This window comes from Hyperolius riggenbachi, chromosome 2 (assembly GCF_040937935.1).
Source record: "Hyperolius riggenbachi isolate aHypRig1 chromosome 2, aHypRig1.pri, whole genome shotgun sequence".
Taxonomy (NCBI): domain Eukaryota; kingdom Metazoa; phylum Chordata; class Amphibia; order Anura; family Hyperoliidae; genus Hyperolius; species Hyperolius riggenbachi.
In genome coordinates, this window is record NC_090647.1 from 93751840 (window position 1) to 93777091 (window position 25252).

The 25252-nt window shown below is 43.5% G+C and overlaps 1 protein-coding gene across 9 annotated transcripts in view; it reads left to right on the top strand.

Moving 5' to 3' along the window:
• The window catches only part of NBEA (neurobeachin), an 866760-nt gene that overhangs the window by 607314 nt on the left and 234194 nt on the right, over window positions 1–25252 (top strand). For 5 of the 9 annotated variants that reach the window (XM_068267062.1, XM_068267067.1, XM_068267064.1 and 2 more), the window contains one exon: window positions 7735–7773. The exons of the other annotated variants lie outside the window; for them this stretch is intronic. In XM_068267062.1, the coding sequence (XP_068123163.1) occupies window positions 7735–7773 (39 nt within the window). The remainder of the gene's footprint in view (window positions 1–7734; window positions 7774–25252) is intronic. 9 annotated transcript variants of the gene reach the window in all.

Here is a 25252-nt window from a genome sequence, read left to right on the forward strand (position 1 = left end):
CACTGCATTAAGGATCCAGTTGGGCCAGGATCCAGGTCGCAGGTAGTGGGGCGGAGACTTTGAATGAGAATTCCAAAATCTTCTACACTCAGTGTCAAAGACTTGCCATGGTGGTACGGTAGTAGGCATATGCAACGTCCAGTGGTCAATTGATGTTGTTGGTGTAATGCTGGCACGGATGGTAGACACCTTGTTTGTGAAGAAGGCAGAGAATTCTTCACACCTTTCCCTGGAGTATGTGGTTGGGGCTTTTAGGCACGAAGGATTGCAGAGTGATTCCACTGTGTGGAAGAGTTGAGAAGCTCTGTTGATGGCTGTAGATATTTTGTGCGAGATAAAGTCTGATTTTTTCTTGGTTATTGCTTGTTGGTATTGTCTGAGGTGTTGAACTAGGCTAGATTTGTGCTCCCCAGTCCCTGATTTACGCCACTGTCTTTCTAGTCTGCGCCCTTTCTTTTTTAGATCCATGATGGTTTTGTCAAACCAATTAGCTTTCTGCTTTTTGGTTGCTGATTTGGTGCGCCATGGGGCAATACTGTCAAGTGTTTCATATATCGTGTTGTTGTACTGGGTTACTAGAGAGTTTGGGTCCATTTGACTGTGGAGCAGATTTGTAAAATCTAGGTTGGCAGTTATCCTCTCCGGTGTTAATTTACTCAGGGGACGGGTTTTGATGGTTTCTTTAGGGAGCTGCTTGATAGGGTGATGTTCAATAGTAAACTGTATTATGTGATGGTCTGACCACACCACTGGGGTTACTGTTATGTTACTAATGTCCATTCCGAGGTGGAACAGTAAGTCTAGCGTATGCCCTCCTCTGTGGGTAGCTGATTTTACAACTTGTGTGAAGCCTAGTCCACCCATGAGATTTATTAGTTCATTTGCATCTTGTGATTGAGTGTTATCAGGCCGGATGTTGAAGTCACCAAGGATGATCCATCTCGGATAAGACAGAGCCAGCATGGCCAGAAGTTCTGGGAATTCCTGTAGGAAAGGGTCAGCATCTCCGGGGGGACGATAAACCACTAAAATTTTGAAGCCTTTACCAGCTGAGATCTGGGCACCTATACATTCAAAGGACTTTGTTGAGCCAACATTCAGGGCCCTGAGCTGCAGAGTTGTTTTGCCATAAATTGCTAATATTATCATTATTAGTAGTATTTGGGTAGTATTTATATAATATTGCAATGCAATGGACCCCAAACCAGTAGTTCAGCAGGAGACTCCTGTTTGTGGAAATTAATTCTGCAGCATGATAGTCTAACTGCTTAGTGAGCAACGTTGCCAGCAATGACTGATTATGTTGTCTACTACAGAGTTACTTTTGAGCACGTCTAGTCTACACTTTGAAGGCAACAAAGTTGTACATAGATTACATTAAAAAAATGCATTATTAAAGCACACCTGAATGAGGATTTTTTTTTTTTTAAGATGTTTTAGTTCTTTTATCAGGTCTTTTTTTTTTTTTTTTTTTTTTTTGATCCCCCACCTTTGGTCTGAGGCCCTGTCTTTGAGGTACTCTCCATTGTGCCGTTGTCCCTGTCTGAAAAAGCCTTTGCCCCACCTTTATTTAAGCGCTACTGCGCATGTGTGGTCCTTTCCACGAGCCTCAGTTGCTCTCACATTGCCAGGAGCATTCTGCACTTGTGTGCAGTACAATTCTTTTGCACACAACAGGAGCGTGATTGAGGGAGGCATGAAAATAGGACTGCGCATGCACTGTAGCCCACGACCAAGCTGGGTCGGAGGTTTTTCTTTTGGGGACAATGGAGGGGACCCCAAAGACACTTAGGGGCCTCAAAGACTACAGGGACCCAACTAAGTAAAAGTTCACTTTTTTTTTTTCCAGTCCAGGCATGCTGCAACTAGCAGCATAACATTGATAGTTTAAATTACTATACTACCTTTGTTAGACATACAAAATGGTTCCAACTACTGTGCCCACTCAGAAGGAAGCACCTCTTGTCTTTATTTGGTCTGAACATCTTATAGAATGTGGTTTCCAAACTTAGTTGTATCTGGAGTTATCCTGGGCTAAAATGCACAACTGCAGACTACACATACCCCAGACTACATGTATTACATTTATATAAAGAATGTTCACTGGTATTTACACTCAACTCCATGCCGTACTCGAAAGAAAAGTTCAGATCAAATGCCCCTACATCAGTAGCTGAGACATTACTTTATAAAATGTTTTACCATATTTAATTAATTGAAATGTGGGTCATAGGATTCTTTGCGACTGATTCCTGAATACTAATAGTGAGACTTGGGGGGGGGGGGGGGGGGGGGTGCTCCCACATAGCAGAGCATAGTCAGCAACCTTTGTACGGGCTTGTTCACACTACAAGAGCTTTTCTAAGCGCTTTTTGATTTTAGAAGCTCTTGCAAATGTAATGCTATGTGTGTGTTCACACTGGAGCGATCTGATTTTGTAAAAATCCCCCATAGCATTTTATCAAAAGCTTTTAAAATCTATAGTACTTAAAAAGCTCTTGTAGTGTGAACCAGCCCTAAAGGCGCATTTCCATTGCACAGCTGAATTGCAAAATCGCAAATCGCTAGTGATTTTTAAATCGCTAGCCTTACTACTTTATCATAGATATCATGAGCCGTATTTTCCACTATAGTGATTTGATTTGTAAATCGCAAATCGCAATCGCAAGCGATTTTTAAGAGGAATAATGCAATGAAAATGAAAAATCGCAGTCGCATAACAATTAATGAAAAATCGCAATCGCTGGTGTTTGTTATTGCGATTGCTAGTGGAAAAGGGCCCTAACTGTGTGTAAGTTGCTAATCTAGACTTCAAAATGTCAAACCTATGTTATCAGCTTTTAAAGAGGAGCTGTTAGGTATAGGGTCTCAGAGAAAATAAACACATATATCAGTAGCTAAAGATTGGCTGTACTTACATTACATATGCATTTCACTGTCCACGTTTGGATTTCACAGAATTTGTATATAGTATATGCAGAGATAGATGCTCCTGACAGCTCATGGCAGGCTCCATGTTTGTGAAGCCAAATCTGTCGTCATGTCCTGCCTGCTTCTGATCACAGATAAGCTCGTTCTTGAACAACACGGTGTGCAGTGAATATTAATGAGCCATGTGGCTAGGAACAATAGCGGACTCCTGCAGTGAAACTCTGCCCCGAGATTTATCAGTGTTTCGCGCTGGACTGATTAGAAGCTCCTGTACCGTCTCATTAGCAGCCGAGGGGAGGGCCCCAGAATGCTTTGCAGTTTAGCTGCGGCTTGCGTCTTTATGGGTCTATAACAGACTTTAAGATAAGCACACATCAAAGGTAACTGAGATGTTTATCTTCACTAATGGCTTTTGAGCTTCCTTCTAAACTGTTTAACACAGGAGAATAGAGGTTTAAATTAGCTTCTGCAGCCTGACAGTTACTCTTTAAGCACAACATAAGACTATAAGATTCCAGGAAAGTCCTGTTTAGGATTAGGACTATAGATACAGCGGTTTATCTTTTTTTACTTCACTTTTGCTTTAAGCCCCATCTACACGATACGATTCTTTGTACGATTCGATTACGATTCTATTTACGATCCGATTAAATCCGACATGTCCGATCGGGATTCGATTCAATTGATAATCGAATCGTACAAAGAATCGTATCGTGTAGATGGGGCTTTAAACAGAGGTTATTGCCTGGCTGTCCTGCTGATCTTTTTGGCTTCAGTGGTGTCTGAATCACACACTTGAACAATCATGAAGTCAGTGTAGTGAGGCATGACACAGAGAATCTGATCTTCATACTCGTTATTGCTCAGTGGTTCAAAGTATTAACCCCGGTACACAAATCCAGTTTTGATTGGCTCAATGTCCCACCTTATGTAGTATAGGGACTTATCTGCTTACAGTATTCAGAACCTGTTGGCCCTCATGCTACGTGGAGGTCGTAAAATTGGCCAATCAAAATTGGATTTATGTACTAGGCTTTAAAGGCACCAGGTCCAGCAGGACAGAGAGGCAATTGGCATTGTAAATACGGGAATAAATATGGCAGCCTCCATATTCCTTCTAGTTCAGGGTCATTTTTTTTTCTAGCTTAACTGCAGAAGAAGATATTTTCAGTTTGCTTTCATGATTGTTCAAGTGAGACTATATTTAATCTCACTGCTTGTGACATGACTTTTCCTTTACTCACTCCCTGCTCTTTATGTCTGCTAAAATGGTCAACTAGAAACCAGACTGGAGAAATTGCTCATAGCAGCACATAAGAAGTCTTGTATCATTTGCCCATACATTTTTCATTCTAGTCAAACACAAAGAAAAACTTGTGGCTTTTGGGGGAAGACCTGAGCGGTTACTGTTAAATTTTACCATGGTTGGATCAGGGCATCAGGATGACCTGTAATTTGTTGCAATACGTTACTACATGTGACCTGTGGTCAGCGGTGTAACTACAAATCATTGGGGGCCCTTATTGTTCACACTCTTGTTTAGGGCTGGTTCACACGGGCGTCTGCTGAGCTTTTGCTTGGCGTCGCGTTCAAACGCCAGCATTTAAAAGCTAGCTTTTGAAGGCTTTTGGGAAGCGTTCAAGGCTAGCAGTTCTGGTCTCTGCTATTATTTCCTGGCGTTTACCGCCTCTGAAAGCAGAATGTTGCTTTCGAGACTAGACGCAACGCCGGGATCTACCGCGATCTACAGCCAGGCTTTCATGAAAGCCTGCAAAAGCCAGCCATAAACGCTCCCATTCACTTGCATGGGATGTCGGTAGATCCCAAAAAACGCTGCGTCTGAAACGCCGCTTTAAACGCCGCGTCTGAAACGCCGCTTTAAACGCCACACAAACGCCCGTCTGAACCAGCCCTTACTCCTAGCAAGCCTCACAGCCTGGGGGTCCATCTTGGGATGGTCATAAAACAAGTGTGGACATTGTAATCTTCAGACTCCTAACATGCATAGCCACAAACACCTGATCTGAAGGATGGGCCACCATATTGGAGGGAGGGAAGTAGTAGTTGGGGGCCTTAAATCTCTGTAGTTAGCCCCTGCCTGTGGTGTAAGGCAACTATAATGGTGTGCGTAGAATGATCCCTCATTTGTGCACTGGATTGGTGGCACCAGCACCAGTCATGTGGAAAATGTACCCTGTAGAAATGTGGGGCTTTTTCAACATATTTTAACATACAGATATTTAAATGTTATTTCTATAATATACAGAGATAAAGGTTATAAAAATATAACCCATTTATGCGTCAGTGAAATGTGGTAGTCCATGGTCTGATTTAAACAAACGTAAGGGCAAGTTTTACTGCAAGTGACTCTGTGTGTTTTCATCCCCGCAAGGGGACATGAAGACGCAGTGGTGGATCGACCCTAGAAGCTGCATGCGGCTTCTAGGGCCATCCTGAAACGACGCGGTAAATCAGGATCGGAACGCTGCGTGTGTGTACACGGTGGTAACCGCGCGATGCTAGACGCTCCCATTCACTTAAATGGGACCGTTTAGCCAACAAGTCCTGGATGCTTAGCGGTAATCACCGCCAAACGTCATGTGAAACGGCCCTTAGGCACCAACAGGGGGGTCTTGGGGTTAGGCACTGGGGGGAAGGGGGTCGGAGGGTTAGGCACCACCGAGGGGCTATGTTACTGTTAGGCACCACCAGTCGGTATCTTAGGGTTAGGCACCACCAAGGGAGCGTTCTGTGTGAGAGTAGGGTTAGGTAAATATTACCGATATTTTCCTATGGAATCCAGCAGTAGAATATGGCTAATTGTAGCAATATTCTACTAGCGGCAATCCCCTGCACCCTTTTTTTGATACGCCGTTATTTCAGGTATACCTATATTACACACCTGGAACAATCATGCAGCTAATCTTATCAGATTTGTCTGCATGCTTGTTCATGGTTTATGACTTAAAGTATTAGGGACAAGAGGATCAGCAGGACAGCCAGGCAATGTACATTATTTAAAAGGAAATAAACTTGTCAGCCCCCATATCCTTCTTATTTTGGGTCCCCTTTACTAAAGTTTGAAACACTTACCGGAACTCCAGGGAGGCACTGATGACCTCTTGTACTAGGGGCGGGGCTGTGTTGAACTTTAAACATAAAAATTCCCCACAAAGTTGCTGAAAAATTAATTTTGAAAAAAGCTTTAAAAGTGATTTTGCTGTGGGCTCACCACAACTGACTCTCCAGAATAGCAATTTTTGGGGCTGCCAAAGCATGGCTAAAAAGCGCTCTAGCATGCCCCAGGCCTCAGCGGCATGCAGGGGCGTAACTAGATATCACTGGGTGCCCCTGAAAATCTTTGGATGGGGCCCCCTCTTCCTGCACACTGAATAAAGACTGTCTACAAAACTGTGTATGATTCGTTATCAGTGGCTGAGCAAATCCAGTCATTAGAACAATTGTGCAGAGAACAGAAAGTTTTATCTCTCCATGCCCTCAGTTGGCAGTCTCTCAGGACAGGGCCCATAGTGGCTTTTGGGGGCCCCCTGCGGCTGCATCCCTTGCAGGGTCTATTATTACGCCCCTGGCGGCATGACTACAGGTGAATCTCGAAAAAATGGAATGCCATGCAAAAGTCTATTTACTTCAGTAATTCAACTTAAAAAGGGAAACTAACATATGAAATAGGAAGCCTTAGCAGGTGTTTTAGATTGATTAGCTGATTAGCGTCTGACACTTTGAGCCTGAAATGTTGAACCTTTTCACTGTATTCTAATGGTCTGAGATTTTGATTTTGGGGTTCTCATAAGCTGTAAGCCATAATCATCAATATTCTAACAAATGAATGCTTGAAATGTCTCACTTTGCATGTCATGAGTCTATTTCATATATTCATTTTACCATTTAAGTTGAATTAATGAAATAAATTGACTTTTGCACGATATTCAAATGTTTCGAGTTTCACCTGTATGTACTCTGTAAAGTGCTGCAGAAGATGTCAGTGCTACAGTGTATAAATACAAAATAATAATCATTCAAGCCAGGTGTGTGCTTCATTTATCCACTGGCACAACTTAATTGTTTTTTACTGATAGCTAGTAGATTTTTCTTGGGTTTCCTATTCAATTACATCACCATTATCTTTATATACTGCTTGAATGAAGGTGAAATAATAAAATGTCCATGTATGAAGTAAAAAAAAAAAAAAACACATGGGGTGTATTCCTAGTTTCACATGACTGTGTACTAGAACATTAGTAATATGGGACGCACAGGGAATTTGCATATATCGGTGGACAGTCGATGTATCAAAGAGTTATGGAAACTGCCCTTCCCGTGTCTACAGGTAAGTAGTAGAAATGATTGGTTAGCACTCCAGCTTCTCAATGAGCAAAGTTTATTCTCCAATCATGTGCCAAACACGAAAGTTAACATTTGTTTCGGGGCCACATAGGGTCCCTTTCTTCAGAACAGTGCAGAAGTGGAAGCTATGTGGCCCCGAAACAATTGTTAACTTTGCTGATTGAGAAGCTTGAGTGCTAACCAATCATTGCTACTACTTGACTGCTATGAGATGTCGCTCAGCATCCATGGTTATGCACCCGAACTAGTACGGTATGGTGTGCCTCTCCTCATCTTTTATATCTGTGTCTACAGGTAAGTGTGTATTCCCAGCAGCCATGTGCCATTCACCTATTATGGTCTGTTCCACTTTATCCTTTCATCTAGAAAGCTGAAACATTGGGAACATCAAATGCTGTAAAATGTCAATGTTTCAATTATTGAATGTTTCTATTTCAGCCGTAGCTCCCTTGGTTCCCAGACTATTTACTTCCAGAGGCAAGTTTTATAGTATTGTAATGAGTTTCCTAATAATACATACAAGTACCCAATCAAAATGTAACCACATAACACTCCGTTTTGATTCTGGTTATTGTGTACAGTTCATTCTGCTGTCAATAGAGAACCACATAGTTGATTGTAAATTGTCTAACATATGTTAATGTGTAGTAGTATTGTATCAAAAGAAAAGAAATAACTCATTTGAAATCAATGTGTCAAAATTATTAATCATTGGCCTTGGTTAGAACGCTAATGCTGAATACACACGGTGCGTTCCCGCACTCGATTTCCCGCTCGATTCCCGTCGATTCGTTTATTTTCAACATGTTAGATTTGCATTTCGATGGATCGTTAGGTCGATTTGCATGCAAAGTATGCCAAATCGACCTAACGATTCATCGAAATGCAAATCAGAGATGTTGGGAAAAAAACGAATCGACGGGAAATCGAGTGCGGGAACGCACCGTGTGTATTCAGCATTAGAGAGTACCTGTAATGACTTGTTTTGAAAGGTTTTGATCCCTCAACAGATTAAGGATTTATAAACATGTTGGTGAATTAACCTAATAGAATTTTCTGAAATTATAGGTGATCCTGCAAAACCTGCTTGGATTTATTAAAGGGTATCTCCAGGCAAAAATTTTAATCTGGTGGGAGACCGCATTTGTTTGTAATGTAAAATATACTGTACATATGCGGGTGTGGGCAAACCATCAACAAGAGTTGCAGTCACCAAACCTCCTTGGTCCCTGCCTATGGAATCTGCAAGTGTAAGTTGAGGGATTCAGAACTGTCACCTCCATATCAGAGAGGTCCAATCACTGATCAAGCTGGGAGACGGGAAGGGGGTCAGTAGTGCAAATAAGGGAGGAGTGAAGCCTCTCCCACTGTTTTTGTTTACTTACTCTTAATTAACCCTTTCTTCTGAAGGAGAAATCCAGAGATCACAGCTTTCATATACAAATAAGCAATACTGCTTTTTATATGTGTTAAATCAGGGGTCCCCAACCTGGGGGCCGCGGCCCCCTTGGTGGTCCCTGGGCAGTTTTTCTGAGGGGCCGAGTGTATATACTACACTCACAATCGGGGGAAAAAAGGCAGGAGGTGGACTGCCGCCGCCACTAACCACGACCCCCAAATCCCCGCCCCCCTCCCCCGGGCCCCAGAGAAAAGTTTGATCGGTATAGGGGGCCCCGGGCTCAAAAAGGTTGGGGACCCCTGTGTTAAATGGCTTTAAATATCATTTAGATTTGAACACCGTGGGGTTGATTCACTAAGACAGAGCATGCCTTATCAGAGTTAACACATCTTATCAGAGTAGCATAGCAAGCCCTATGAACGTATGCCTGCTAATTGGCAATGATGAGAGCTCCACTCATCCTGCCCTGAACCCCTGCGAATCCAATCACTTTAAAGGACATTGTCCCTGCATTTTGATTGGCCCAATAGACTGCCTGTCAAGTGACAGGCAGCCTATTGGGTCAATCAGAGTGCAGGGATAATGTCCATTAAAGCGATTGGGCCCACTGGTGCTCAGGGCAGGATGAGTAGAGCTCTTGTCATTGCCAATTAGCAGGCATAAGTTCGTAGCACTCGCTATGCTATTCTTATAAGGCATGTTAACTTTGATAAGGCATGCTATTTGTCTTAGTGAATCAAGCCCCGTAGGACCAGAAAGACAGGAAGTGCTAATTTACTCATGAAGGTGAATATTTGGACTTAAAGTGGATCCGAGATTAACTTTTACTCATTGCTGAATTGTGATCTTTTCCTATTGTTTATAGGGCATTCCTCAAGCCAAACACTTTTTTTGGTTTTGTGTTAATACTCTAATTCCCTATAAACTAAACAAGCCACTCCCACAGGTTTTCAGAGAGGCAAGGCACTTTCAGACAGTAGCAAAGGCTCATGGGAGCTTAGTCTGGGCAGGAGGGGGGGGGGGAAAGGGGGGGTATTACTAGCCAGAGATTTCAGAGGCAGAGGGGAGGAGGAGGGGGGTTAGGTTTTCTGCTCAAGATACAGATAAGCTTGCTTCTGTGTAATGTTTACAAACAACATGGCTGCTGTCATTATATCACAGGAAGAAATAATCATATTCTATTAAAGCTGTTTGCAGCTAGATTTGTTGTGTAAACTATCTATACTTTAGATAAGATATATAGACAAGTTACTTGTTATAGTTAGTTTTTCATCACGGATCCGCTTTAAGCATTTGTTAAGCTGCCATTATATGTTTTTATCATTATTATATTATTAAATCCAGGATATTGTTTCGGGATCACGTATGATAGTCCGCATGGTATTGTCAATACTGACTATTGGCAGGCAAATGTTCTCCTTGCGTGCCCTTCTGTACATGCACATCAATAACACAACCTTTGCCAATGAAGTCCAGATGAAGCATCTGTCAGGAGAAGGCAGTGTGGCAACGTGAGAATACTTGGAGCTGCCAGCACTCCATAATATGCAATCATTGTGGCAATGTTATTGTGATGAGCTAAATAACATTTAACATGACTGCAGAGCCTTTATGAAACAAACATCACTCTCTTTGTAGCACAAGGTTGTTGGGCCAACGATAATTCATATTGTCTGAAATTAAAGTAATAATAGTTATTAAAAAAAAAAAGGTTTTGTGACACCTCACTCAGTATGAAGCTATCATTTTACATGTGCTATATTCCACTAGAATGAGGCGATACGTTCAAGGTAATCTGGTGACTGATAAGTGTATGGGCAGTTTCCATCATCTTCAGAGATGGAGAGTGAACAGGCGAGTATAGAAAACAGTTGCCCTCTTAAAAAAATTCACATTTTGTTGCTTTGCAGGCTAAAATCATGGCGTTGGTATTGCTTCAAACCCTTGACCTCCTATTTTTCTTTTTGTCTCATATTTAAGGTTGCACTACTTGTGTATACTTGTGTATAATTGGATATGTGGATATGCCAGGGTAGCAATATATATACACACAGGTTCACTTGCCTGGGGTGACAGGCCAGCAATGGCCTTTATTCCAATAATATGCAATGTTTTACATTTTTAGCATAGTTTTTCTAAAGTTAACCTGTAACTTTAAAATAATAATTTAAAAAAACCTGATACTTCTGGAGAGGGAAGCCACTGGATCCCTACTGAGGCTTCCCCCATCCTCGTCAGCCATCCTGATCCAGTGACCAGGGAAGAACAATAATAATTACATTGGGGAAGGCAGGCAAGTGCACTAGTGGCTTTCTGCTTGGGCGGAAATAGCCAATCCCGATCGGGTCCACTCTACACGCAAGCACAGACGGCTTGCGCCTGCGCAGTAGAGAGGATCTGATTGGGCTCTGCTATTTCCACTGGAGCCCGAGCTGAACACTTCTAGTGTGCCTCTGTGGACTGTTGAGGTCCCAGCACTGGATCACCTCTGCTGATGGGGACAGGGGAAGGATCCAGAGGCTTACCCCTCCTAAGTACCCCCTAGGGCAGTGATGGCTAACCTTGGCACTCCAGCTGTGGTGGAACTACAAGTCCCATGAGGCTTTGCATTACTATGACAGCTCTAAGCATAACTCGGGGAGGCAGAGGCATGATGGGATTTGTAGTTTTGCCACAGCTGGAGTGCCAAGGTTAGCCATCACTGTCTTAGGGGCACTTTTTCATTTTAGGTTCACTTTCAAGGACTACTATCACAAAAATTACAACATTTTAAATGTAAAGACATACAAATAAGAGGTATGTTTCTTCCAGAGTAAGATGAGCCATAGATTACTTTTTTTCCCTATGTGGCTGTCACTTGCAGTAGGTAGTAAAAGTCTGACATAACCAACAAGTTTTGGACTAGTCCATCTCCTCATGAGCGAGTCTCGGGGTTTTATTTATTTTCAAAAGCACTTGGTGAATGGCAGTTGCACCATCCAACTCCCAAAAAAGTGTGAAGTGAGCAGGGAGGCTGGCCAGCATCTTTGTATAAATACTTTTCAGAGAATCTTTTTTATAAAGAATAAAGGCTATGCTATGAATCCCCATGAAGAGATGGACTAATCAAAACCCGTCGGTTCTGTCAGATTTCTACTACCGACTGTATGCAACAGGAACATAGGAGAAAAGTAATTTCTGCCTCATTTTCCTCTGAATATAAAAAACCTGCTTCTTATTTGTATACATTTACCTTTATAAACTTAGTCACATAAGTGCAGAAACCGTCTTGGTAAAGAATGGGGTTTAGTAAGTCGGTGCTGACGGGGTTAATGCTGGTGCTTCTGCCTGGAGCATATAGCTCTGTAGCAGTTGTCAGGAAACATGGTGAAATCCTGATGTGACATCACAGGTCAGCCATGTGCTGGGGGCGCTCGCAGACCTTTTTTTGCTTTTGAACGTGGGATTAGTTAATCAGGCTATATATGTGTGTGACTGGCTCCAGGCAAAACAGGCACTTGTTATTTCATGCACAATAATAAATGTGCATGGTGGGGTTGAGTGAAATTGTTCCAGTAAAGTGGAGTTTACACTGGATGAGCCAATCTGCAGCTTCAATATACAGGAGATTGCATTTCCACTGATTGGTCAACCAATCCACTCATTAAAGGAACACTATGAATACCCAATTGTTCTAAAATGACAATGTACAAATAATGTCTAAGTAGCTGTGTAAACATTTTCCTTCTTTTCATGTTAAATATCAGAGGCAAAAGCTGTAATTCATTGTGTGTAGATTTTAGCTACACTTGGAATGTCTCATTTGCAAAGGTATGAATCTTCGCAGGCTGACATGCTAAGAACAGTGTGATATTGAAGCAGGGTTGTATGAAAACAAAAGCCTGTCAGGTATCAGGTTTCTCACACACACAATTATAGATGTTTATGTTGCACATAAGATACATTTCCTCTGCTCTCTGTGAGAGAAAGCTCTGCCTGTCTCTGACAGAGCTCTCTGTACACACAGAGTTAACAGATGCACTGTGAGGCAGGGCCGGATTACCGACCAGGCAACAAAAGCAGTCACTTGGGGCCCCATTCAGAGTCAAAGGGGCCCCATCAGCACATAAACCAGCAATGCAGTAACTATGGAAAGATGCATATCATTTTAAAGCTCTCTTTCTCCTCTTTCCAATGATATATAAATGGTTACCCTATGCCTTTTAGTTTTCAATATTTTCGCGATCGAAATCGCAGCCACGGCAATATAAGGAACCCAGGGGGATATAATTACAAACATCATGCTGGTAGGTGTGAGGAGGTAATTAATTAGTTGTGGGTATGCTTAAAGGCATACCCACAGGTACTGCTCGGAGTCCCTTTAAGGGCTCTGCCTCTGACACAGGAGACCAGGGTTCGAATCTTGGCTCTGCCTGTTCAGTAAGCCAGCACCTATTCAGTAGGAGACCTTAGGCAAGTCTCTCTAACACTGCTACTGCCTATAGGGCGCGTCCTAGTGGCTGCAGCTCTGGCGCTTTGAGTCCGCCAGGAGAAAAACACGATATAAATGTTATTTGTCTTGTCTTGTCTAGATAAAGATGAGTCCGGCACCATCCTCTTTTATGCTCTTTTTATCTTTATTGTCAGATCACTGACATCTCCAATACAACGTTTCGGAGGGCAAACCTCCTTTGTCAAGTAACAGCCAGTATCTGAAGAACAATTTCACCAATATTTCTTATATACCTCCTTATTCCCAAACTGACCAATCAGTGCAGTGTGCCGCTCTATGGCGACCAATCCCCTTACGTCCGCCTAGCGGACCTGATGGGGAACTTCTATTTAGCATACTAGCGCTGTGCCTACCAATCAAAAAGCAGGGGGAGCGGCTATGACGCACAGGGCGAGGACGGACTCAGACCGCCGCCACGTGCAGGCGCCGACCAATGGGGGATCAGTCAGAAGTGACATCATGTCAGGCTCCGCCCGGCTAACGAGCGGACCTGACAGACGACTGATTCCCAGAGGACGGAACTCTCCGCCCTCTAGTCGCGCCGCATCACAGTGCAGCGAGGTGGATGCGTCATCATCCACCCGCCCACCGTAACTAGGCGACGAAGAGGACGCCTCCGCCCGGCGTCAATGCGCTCCCATGTAAACATACCTATAACACAATGTGATGACCATATCTAAATGCAAAAGCATATTTGTATCAATCATACTCATCTACTCCTTGTCTTTTCTTAGAAACCTTTCTTAAAGGGCACCATACGCAGCAACCAGATATCTACAAAAACAAAAACAGTAATGTAAATTTAAATAAATGGAATCATATCATAATCTCTATTCATACCTCTAGGTTCTAAAGTATCAAGTCTGCGTATCCAAACTGCTTCTCTATATAATAGTTTTTTAATCCTATCTCCACCCCGTCTCAAAGGCTGGACCTGTTCTAGAATCTGGAAACGCAACTGATTAACTGAATGTCTTGCTTCTGTAAAATGATTAGGTATCGATAATTCTGCTGTATTATTTCGAATAGTGCTTTTATGGGCTGATAATCTTACTTTCATAGGTTGTGAAGTCTGTCCTATGTATAAAAGCCCACATGGGCATTTAAGTGCATAGACCACATAACGTGAGTTGCAATCAAATTGGCCTCTAATATTATATCTTGTCCCCAAATGTGGATGACAGATATAACTCCCCTTAATAACACTATGACAGTGTACACAATTAAGGCATGGGTAGGTGCCATTGGGTCGGGTCGACCAAGTCACCCCCCGCTTCTGAGTACCCATGTCCGCCCGAACTAATTTATCCCTTAACGTGGGAGCCCGTTTGTATGACATAAGAGGTAAATTTTGAAACTCCTCAATATGAGGAAATGCTGTCCTTAATAGATTCCAGTTGCTGCGTATGATGCCCGCAATCTTATCACTATATACATTGTATTGGCTCACAAAAGGAATTCTTCCGTGACAACCCAATCCATGTCGTCCCTGTCTATTAACTGATAACTTAATTTTCTCTCTAGCCTTCATAAGCAGTCCCTGTGGATATTGTCTTCTCCTAAACTTATCCTGCATTTCATTTAATCTAACTTCCCTAACATCATCATCATCCACTATCCTTGTCACCCTCTGAAATTGACTCATAGGGATAGAACGTTTGGTAGCCAGTGGGTGAAAGCTCCCGTAACACAACGTAGAATTAGTGTCTGTAGGCTTAATATAAAGGTCTGTGCCTAGCCTACCACCAAAGACACCTACCGTTGTGTCAAGGAAGCTCACACTCTGCATATCACTATGGATAGTTAAGCGTATCGCTGGACATTGTGAATGTAAAATATCAACAAATTGTTGTAGGCTCGAATGTGACCCCCTCCAAACGCAGAAGACATCGTCTATGAATCGTAGCCAACACATGGCATTTTGTGTAAATATATCATTAGTATAAACAAATGTCTCCTCATAAGAATTCATGAAGATGTTAGCGTAGGAGGGGGCCACATTCGAGCCCATTGCTGTACCCCTCAGTTGTAAGAAGAATTGGTCCTCAACGAGAAAATAATTACATGTCAACAACATCTGTAATAGATTGCACAAAAATTTGACCTGAGTCTGACTAAAATCAGAAGCACATGTCAAGATGGACTCGACCGCCTCCACACCTCCATCGTGTGGGATGGAGGTGTAGAGGCTCTCAACGTCCATGGTGACCAATAGTGCACCCTCAGGAATCGCAGGTAACTTCCTAATGGTCTCAATAAACATCATAGTATCTCTCAAATATGATTTACCAGCTATCACAAATGGTCTAAGTACTACATCTAAATATCTAGCTATAGGTGAGAAAATAGAGTCTATCCCGGCCACAATGGGACGACCCGGTGGCCGGGATAGACTCTTATGTATCTTAGGACAGATGTAAAAAACCGGAACAATCGGGTGTCGTTGGATAAGATATTCCATTAATTTATCATCTATTATTCCCTCTGCTACTGCCCTTTTCAGCATAGACTCAATCCTCATCTGATATTCTGTAGTTGGATCCTGGTCCAATCTAGCATAAGTAGATGTATCTGCCAATAACCTATATATCTCATTTTTATATTCCATAGTGTCCATAATCACTACTGCCCCGCCTTTATCGGCTTGTTTAATAGTGATTGCCGGGTTATTGGCAAGTTCTTGTATTGCTCGTCTCTCATGTATGGTGAGGTTGTGTTTGACAAAGACAGTTCTGTCCATTGACACAGTCCGAAGCATAGCCTCAATCTGCTTATTCGTTTTTTCCATGAAGTGGTCGATAATTTGACAAGAGGGTGGGTTGAATCTACTCTTAGTTCTCAAAGGAGTACCCTGTAAGGATAATATTTCTTCATCTATAGCCTGAGGCTGTCCAAATAAGTTGACCTGGGGTGCACTAAAATAATACTTCAACCGTATTGATCGGTAAAACCTCTGGAGGTCTATATCAAGGTCAACAAGTTGGGGCCATGCTGTAGGGGCAAAGGAGAGTCCTTTCTCCAACAGAGACTGCTGTGCCGGCGTCAAATCTACTGTAGAAATATTTACTACTATGGTCTCTGTTATGTGTTCTTCGGTATTGTTTTCTGCTGCCGTGGTCGTTGCCTCAATCGATTTTTGATATTTATGCTGCCTGCCCCCTCTGCGCGTTCGTCTGCGCTTCCTGGAGGGTCTGAGGATGATTGGGAATTGGATATCAAAAAATCAGATGAACCTTCTGATGGTGGGCCCCCTTGTCCCCCAGAGGGCTTAGGGCTTGTCTTGTCTTGTCAAATGATGCCTTGCGCTGCTGATTGTCTTCAGAGCCAGGCTCTCCTCCTAGGTCCCCCTCCTGCTACTGTGCGCTCTGCCGCTGCCCACTCCTCCCTCCCTTCCCACAGAGAACCACAGCTGCAGCAAGAATGATAGCAGCAGATGGCAAACGCTCACTCACCTATCCATGATCCAAGCGATAGAGATCCCGTCATCTGAAACCCATCTGTCTCTTCTACAGTGAAGCCGCTCGCTTTGAACTTCCTGATTCTCAGATCAGACAGGAAGTAGGAAGTAGTAATAGTAGAAGTAACAGAGCAGCAGCACTCTAGAGGAGACAGATGGGCTCCGGATGACGGGACCTCTATTGCTTGGATCGCAATAGGTGAATGTGAGTCATCTGGTGCGGTCATTCTCCCCCACTGCGGCTGCCTTCTCTGCTGGACTATCGTATTCACTGGGATGGAGGCTGCATGGTGGCTGTCTAGTTTGGGAGGAAATTGGTTATTCAGTGGTGAGGGTGGTTATGTAATTCTGTCTGGGGAACGGTTTCCGGTTTGGCGGTGTCCAGAGCTTTCTACTATTGCCAGGCTGGAGATGCAGGGGGAAAGTGCTGCTGCTGTGATATCTGGCGCCCTCTTTACAGGGGTGCCCCAGCCCCTGAGTGCAAATGTCCCAGCCATTCATCTCTCACTCTGCAATTTGCCGCTGCTATTCCCTGCATTGTGCACCCACAGAGGAAAGCGGGCTGTTGCCCATAGCAACCAGTAGCTCGGCTGCCCCGGTGTGTGCGGCATGTTGCTGTGCAGCTGCATCTTCTGATTCTATTACGACATGATGGGGGGCCCAAATCAATTACTTTGCTTAGGGCCCCATTTAGCCTTAATCCGGCTCTGCTGTGAGGGAATCCCCCCCCCCCCCCCTCTCCTCATGGCTCACTCTGGCATCAGATTAGAGAAGACTGCTGTCAGAAAAGTGTGAAAGGAATTAGGTAACTGTAAACAAAGAAATAAGGATTCAAATGTATACCGTAGTACTTAGCAGCACTTCCCAAACATTTCCTATCTCAATTGAAAAAAAACATGTTAATCAATAGTGTCCCTTTATGTAATCAATGAAAGGGACCTTTACACCAGGGCTTCTCTGCCTTGTCCTTAGTTCTTGTCACCCACATGTATTGTGGATTTCCTGTCTGCAATGCAAGGGGATAAATTACTGATATAACTGATTAGCAGAACTTTCCTCTGTATAGATCAACAAAACTTGCACTGTTGGTAAGTTCTGAGGACAGGGAGAACACCTGCATGTGGCCACCTACCTTTTATAAATCTGTTGTCCTGTGACTGTAAGCGCAAGTTTATATTTTGGTCCAAAGTGTAGGTTTCATTCTAGCTAAGAAAATCATTAGATGTAAAAAAAATCCAGCACAGATGAGTGACTTGAACTCCATACCTTACCGTCTTACATATTCCAGGCAAATTTACAGGCACAGCAAACAAGACAATACGCCCAGCCTAGGTCAAATTACACTGTAGAAATGACTTCTAGGACAAGCACAATATATACATATATATCCTAAAAACTCAGCCCAAGCAGGGTAGCAGACAAACTTCACTGTGGGATGTGCAACCAGTATTAGCAAGCAGAATCCTGCAGCCCCTAGTGCTCAAGAAGACAAGGTGACCATCACTAGTGATAAAAGCACTGATGAGTATGCAGGTAAGTACTCCACAAACCTTTATTGTAATAAGAGTATAAACAATTACATTGTGGGTCTTACACAACAGGCAATCATTTAATGAATAAAAGCCTTGAAGCACTAAAAGTGCTAATCGTACTAATGATAAAATCCTTCAGATGCCCACTCTCTAGTCCATTACAAGTTTCAGCTTTTGCCATCCTCGGGGGTCATATATAGATAAATTTGTGTTTTTACAGAGTTTAGAAAAGTGTTTATTTGCAGTGATAAGGGTTTTATTCCCTAAACTGTGTTGAGCAGAATTACGTGTGTAAACTCTTACTAATGATGAGTAGAGCGTAATGTATTGCATTCTACTCCTCATGCAGTAAAATACTTCATGCACATTATTCTTCTTATTGCAGTATAGTGAGTAAACCTTATAGTTTGTGAGAAAACTTTAACTTTGCTATAGGAGAGATCCTCGTTATTGATACCTCTTGTGTTATTTTGGGACACCAGTACCTTTATGGCGGATAGATGCACCATGATGTAAACACATCACTGTGTATGTTGTTAATTATGTAAGCAAGCAGAGTCCTATGGATGAAAAGGAGTTCTGGACTCGGTTCTGCTTTATTACAGCCGAGCTCCAGCGCCAATTGTCATCTCCGATCTGGAGTTCAGCTATATTATTGCTAAACCCTTATGCCAATTGTATCCCCGCCACATGATAGCTGGAATTCAGCTATATAATATCCGAACTCTGGTGCCCAAATTATATACTTGTAGTGCCATAGCTGCCGGCACATGTCCATTGTGGTCTATACTGGCACCTAATTTTCCTTGCATGCTTGGCGCCCAAATTACTCGTCTCGGGCTAAAAGATTTATTTGACTAATGTAAATAAGAGAAAAAGAAAACAATTATCAAATTACGTGAACTGGACAGGGTTGTATTGGAACATAACTGCATATACCCCTCTATAAATGTAAATGTGCATTATAAAATCCTATGTCTTGTGACAAGGCATGGGAGTTCTGGAGTCAGTAATAGGAGGAAAATGCATGGATTGTTGTCAGCGCAGCTCATGAAGCTAAATCCTGCACTCTTAAGTCAGGGCAGTGGAATGAGCAGCAGTCTGGGATTTCTGCTTGCACAGATTCCCACATGACTGGAACATATAAAGCATGCTGTGATATTTGGAGCGGAAGGGATGAAAAACCAACAACTCTCAAAGTTATGTGGTGAAGAATATTTGTAGCTTTATTCCCCTAGTGGTGATACCTTCTAACCCATATACAGTATAATCCTGTATACCACTGCCAGATTATGAAAGGATCTAGTATGTTTTACTCTTTTTAATTATTATATAGTGACACAGCATTTTCCTCCCTCCCTAATGTCCTGTAGTCTGGCTTGTTTATAGTATAATTAGAGCATGATTTGAATCCCAGCCAGGACACTATCTGTACAGAGTTTGTTTGTTGTTCCTTTGTATGTGGGTTTCCTCCAGGCACCCCAGTTTCCTCCCACATCCCCAAAAAAACATGCAGATAAGTTATCTGGCTTCCCCCTAAATTGGCCCTAGACTACCATACATACATTACACGATACATACATAGACATATGACTATGGTAAGGATTAGATTGTGAGCCCCTCAGAGGGATAGTTGGGTGACAAGACAATATCAACAACAACACATATACACTTGTTGGGGGACGTCCGTGTATGTGCAGGCAATAGATCCCTCTCTGATCCATTTCGGTTAGAGAGGGATGAATCTAATGGTAAATATCGAAGGATGTATGTATGGCCACCTTTAGGAATAGGATTTCGATTTATAGTTTTTCCTGTGTAAGTCGTCAGTTGAATGAGTTTTAAAAACTCACTCTCGGCGGCTGGTTGACTCACCTATTTCAGGGAGTCAGGATATAACCAGAGAAACAGATTATTTATAATTAGAGAGAACCTGAGGTCTTAATAGGACACAGAGGTATGTTCTGCGCAGAGAGACATGCCTCTGTGTCCTTCTGTTGCTGCCTCCAGCCCACCCCCTTCCCGGCTCTGCTGCCCCCCCTTAAAAATAGCGCCAGGCTAGCGACAATCTGCTTGTTGCTAGCCTGTTATTTACCTGCATATTGTCAATCATCGACGCTCCCCTGCCTCATGTATTACAGGGCTCATCCCACCTGGGTCTTCTCGCTCCCTGCCTCTGTAAGCTTCCTCCAATTGGAAGCTAAGCCGCGACCCAGGAACTACTTCCTGGGTCGCGGCTTAGCTTCCAATTGGAGGAAGCTTGCAGGGGACACAGGCGGGGAGCCTTGCAATACAGGAGTCGGGGGGAGCAGCGATTGACAATATGCAGGTAAATAGCAGGATAGCGACAAGCAGATTGTCACTAGCCTATTTTTAAGGGGGGGGGGGGGGGGCGGCAGAGCCGGGGGAGGGGGGGAGGGGTTGGAGGCAGCAACAGAAGGACACAGAGGTATGTCAGTGTGCACAGAACATGCCTCTGTGTCCTATTAAGATTTGAAAAACACACCTTGGTTTCTCTTTAAGTTTCTAGAGCAATAGAGCTATCAATAAAGACAAAAGAATTTCTGGGCTCTGCAGCTTATCCTTAAAACAGCAATGATCATAAGGAGCTTTTGTAAACTTAGTCCATGAATCCACAGGAGTGGGGTACGTTTATTTTGCACGTTGGATGTCTCTTATAGTATGCAGAAATTTTTTTTTAATAACAGCTGCTAATCTTTTTCCTTGGAAGTGCTCGCATTGTACCATATTTTTGTTTATGTGCTAAATCCTAATATCCATCATTAACAAGCAGATTTTGATCAGATGGGACACGTTACATCTGTTGTTTTAGCATTGTTATAACCCACAGTCAGAAAACGTGTGAAAGGCAGTAAAGTATGGTGCTCACAATACAATGTGTTATGCAACATGGCTAAATGTGCCAAGATGCAAAAAGAAAATCCCCTAAACTCTAAGATAACACAGAGATTTCTTTCCTCCAGCAAGCTTGTGAAAAGGAAAGATCTCTTAAGTGGCAACATGGAAAATCTGCAATATTTTGATTATACCTTGTGTAAACATTATAATATGGGATCTGAGGAGAGCAGAGCATCTCCCAGAGGGGATTATAACATAATCCTCTCTCTATAGTTGGAGTGGATTAACTTCACATCCTCAGAGGGGTTTGTATGCTCCTTTTGACTGTGACAAGACGTCCTTCCTCCCCAGACATGCTTTACTGGAGATGTATAATTTCAGAGTTAGAGAATAACCCTCCCACCCCCAGTACAAAGATACAGCCGTAGCCTAGGCAGAGATACGTTTGTCACTTAGCAAGAATCCCATGTGGAATTAATATTCTCAGTGTATTATGGGATCACTGTGGTTTTGTTCCTATTGAATCCAGGCACTATCATTCTGTAAATCTGGAAGTTAAAGAAATGTTCCTATTAAGTAACTGGAGAATTATGTTGCCCGTGGCAACCAGTAACTCCTTGTTTCCAGGCTAAAAATACACATGGATGATGGATGCAATGATTTGAAAGCTGAACCATTGTTAAATTTTGGCTAAATTCACACTGACACATTGCAATGCAACGCAATGCAGTTATAACTCTCACATTGGCGAGTTTTGGGTGTGGTGCAATGGAATCCTGAGCTGTACCAGACAACATGCACATTTATAGTAGCGGGGAGCATACTTTTTACTGTATGCATCACCCAGGGTCGGTTCTAGGATGAACCCCCCTCCCCCTACCCCCCCTTCCCCGCACACACACACACACACAACCTGACAATTGGCACTACGCGTTATAGCCACAGGTATAGGTGCCCCCGATATAGGAAGCCAGTCATAGGTGCTCCCTGTATAGGAAGCCAGGTATAGGTGCCCCCTGTATAGGAAGCCAGGTATAGGTGCCCCCGTATAGAAAGCCAGGTATAGGTGCCCTGTGTGTAAGAAGCCAGGTATATGTGCCGGTACCCCCTGTATTGGAAGCCAGGTATAGGTGCCCCCTGTATAGGAAGCCAGGTATAGGTGCCCGGTGTGTAAGAAGCCAGGTATAGGTGCCCCCTGTATAGGAAGCCAGGTATAGGTGCCGGTGCCCCCTGTATAGAAAGCCCAGGTATAGGTGACCCCAGTATAGGTATCCAGGTATAGGTGTCCCCAGTATAGCAAGCCAGGTATAGGTGTCCCCAGTATAGGTAGCCAAGTATAGGTTCCCCCAGTATAAGTAGCCAGGTATAGGTGCCCCCTGTATGGGAAGCAGTTTGCTGTGGGATCCGTAAATTTAATTTAAAACAAACAAACCGATACTTACCTTCGGGAGGGGGTGCCTAAACCGTAACCTCCCCTTTCCCCCACAGCAGAGCCCCGATGTGTGACAATGACAGTAAAGTTGGGCACAGGGAGGCAGAGCACCCACTATTCAAAGCTGCAGTTTGCATAGCGGGAAGACTATGCACCTGCTATTTTTTTTATTTCCTCCCATTGACGCAAATCACTGCTTTTATAATGTGAGCCTATGGCGGCACTATTTTTTTCCTGTTTTGCTCCTTCTCTCACCTCATTCTTGAGCTGTGCTGAATGCAACCCAGTGGAGAAGAGACACAATCACTGTGTGTACAGTATGTGCCCCTATACCTAGTATGTATGTTCAGTACAGGAATAATAGTCAGTGGCATAACCATAGACCCCATGATGTCTGTGATAGCAGGGGGGCCTGACTTTTCCACTTTCTGCAGAGCAGGGCAGTGGAGAATTATATTTACTTGCTCCAGAACTGTCTCGGGTCTCTTCTGCTCTTCCAGCAGCTGCAGGTGCTGCCCTGCATACCGGTCTCCTGCTTCCACTCCTTGTCATGTGACATGCAGGAAGACTTGGGAGCCAGAGGCAGGCATGCTGCATAAAGTGGGTGACTGCAGGGAAGAGGAAAGGAGACCCAACACCGTGCTGAAGCAGGTAAATATAATGGGGAGGGGTAGTAGGAACAGTCCACTTGCATGTAGAAGGATTCTCACTGTCTCTGTTATATAACTGCAATAAAGTTGTGTATTGGTGTGCAGATGCTCATGGTCTTATTTTGATTGCATTGGGGTTCTTACTTTACTGACCACTGGGAGGATGCTGATTTCCTGGCCACATTTGCTGGTGTAGAGGGAAGTTGATGAGGTAGGCATAGGGCTTGATTCACCAAACGGTGGTAACTGTTAGCATGGGTTTTACTGCGTTTTACCGTGTTTTCATGTGAAAAACGAGAGCAAAAATTCGCGTTTGCGCAAATGTTTCACGCGAACGCGACCGTTTAACGCGAAACACTTTTCACAGCGTGCTAACAGTTAGCACCGTTTTGTGAACCAAGCCCATAGTATACTGACCAGTATACTATGAGGGTGTATACTAGAGGGTGTTTTTTCTGGCCACACTTGCTGTGATTTAGAGGGTTGTTGGTGAGGGAAGCATGGTGTACTGGCCACACATACTTAGGGGAAAGAGGAGGTTGAATGGTAGGGAGAGAACCTTATGAGATTTATGCTGGGAGGCTCCATGGTGTATGGTTATGTCCCATTGTAGACACTGCCAGCCACGGCCTGCTCAAAGCAGTCAGTTGTAGGCAGGGCTGGATTTGTGTTTTTTTCCGCTCAAGGCCACTATCGCCAGTCACCCCTGACAAGCCGCAAATTCCCTACCCATATACACACTTTTATTGGTCCCAGTAATCGGTGTATTTAAACATTCTTATTAATGATGCAATTTTACTGAACAATCAACCTTCCGATTCATTGGATTGGACATTTTTGATGGTGTAATCAACTAAAAATGACCAGTTTGTCAATAATTGTATCAAACTATTCTGTGGATAGAGTACATCTGAAATAATTGGAATAGTTATCATTTTGATTTCATTTATGGGCCAAATCGATGCTTTGCGCTCTGGCGATGGGTGGAGTGACAGCTCTGATCACAGACTATAAGCTGCCCAGGTTTGCTGCCCCTGACTGCTGCAGTTCACATGTTTGGCAGCTGGACTGCATGTGTGTCAATACGCCCCTTACTTCCTGGTGCCCTAGGCCATGCCCTTTGTGGCCTTTTCCTGAAATCTGTCCATGGTTGTAGGAAACTAATGTTAATGGTAAGTACATGTAACATGTTTTATGTAGCACTGGCAGTACAGGCTGCCCTAGAGACTCAACAGGGTTGGGCAGTGAGATGCTAGTAATTTTCAGTTGATACAGATTTTATGTTCATTTTATCCAACTTATGCAATTTGGACATGGACCAATCAAAGGCTGTAGCTGATGGAATTGGACCAGATTTTCATTGGTCCGATTCCAATCCACATGAATTTGCAATAATAATTAACAATTTTCTTCAACTAACTTTTTTTTTTTTTGCATCTTATTGACCATCTCTACTGACCCAGATGTACATGGATGATTTAACTGCTCTTTGGGCTGTGGAGAGCAAACCTAGACACTTAGCTTGACAGAGCATTTGCATTTATGCCCACAGGAAGGAGAAATAAACAGGAAGCAGAGGCTACCCCCAATGCTGTCCTCAGGGAGGCTGACATGAATAGCGGTGACGGTCACTGAGAATGAAGGAGAGACACTACTACAGCCAAATAGATCAGCAGGGCTGCCAGGCCGAACACGATAAATCCAGCGCTGGAGACTTGGGCGCAGCAGCACAGGAGACTTGGGCGCAGCCGGTGCCACCATAGGCCGTAATAGGAACTACGGCTATCGCAGGCACAGGGAGAAACTTCAGCGCCGTCAGAAGACAGAGCTGAAGTTGCTTTTAAAACAATAATTCGGCTTCCAGCAATAGCTGGAAGCCAAATTATTTCATTCCCCCATTGTCCATGGCGGCCTGGAGGGGGAATAGTAATTAACACGGCCCGGACTTGTGCGGCAGCAGGATCAGCCATATACCGGCTGTGTCCTGCGCCCAAGTCTCCGGCGCCGTTCTCTCTCGTACGCTGCCAGTCAACTGGTATTGTTTAAGAGGAAATAAATATGGCAGCCACCATATATCTCTCACCTTGGGTTCACTTTAACTTTGGTTACTGCAGCCATGTGTGTTTTTGTATATA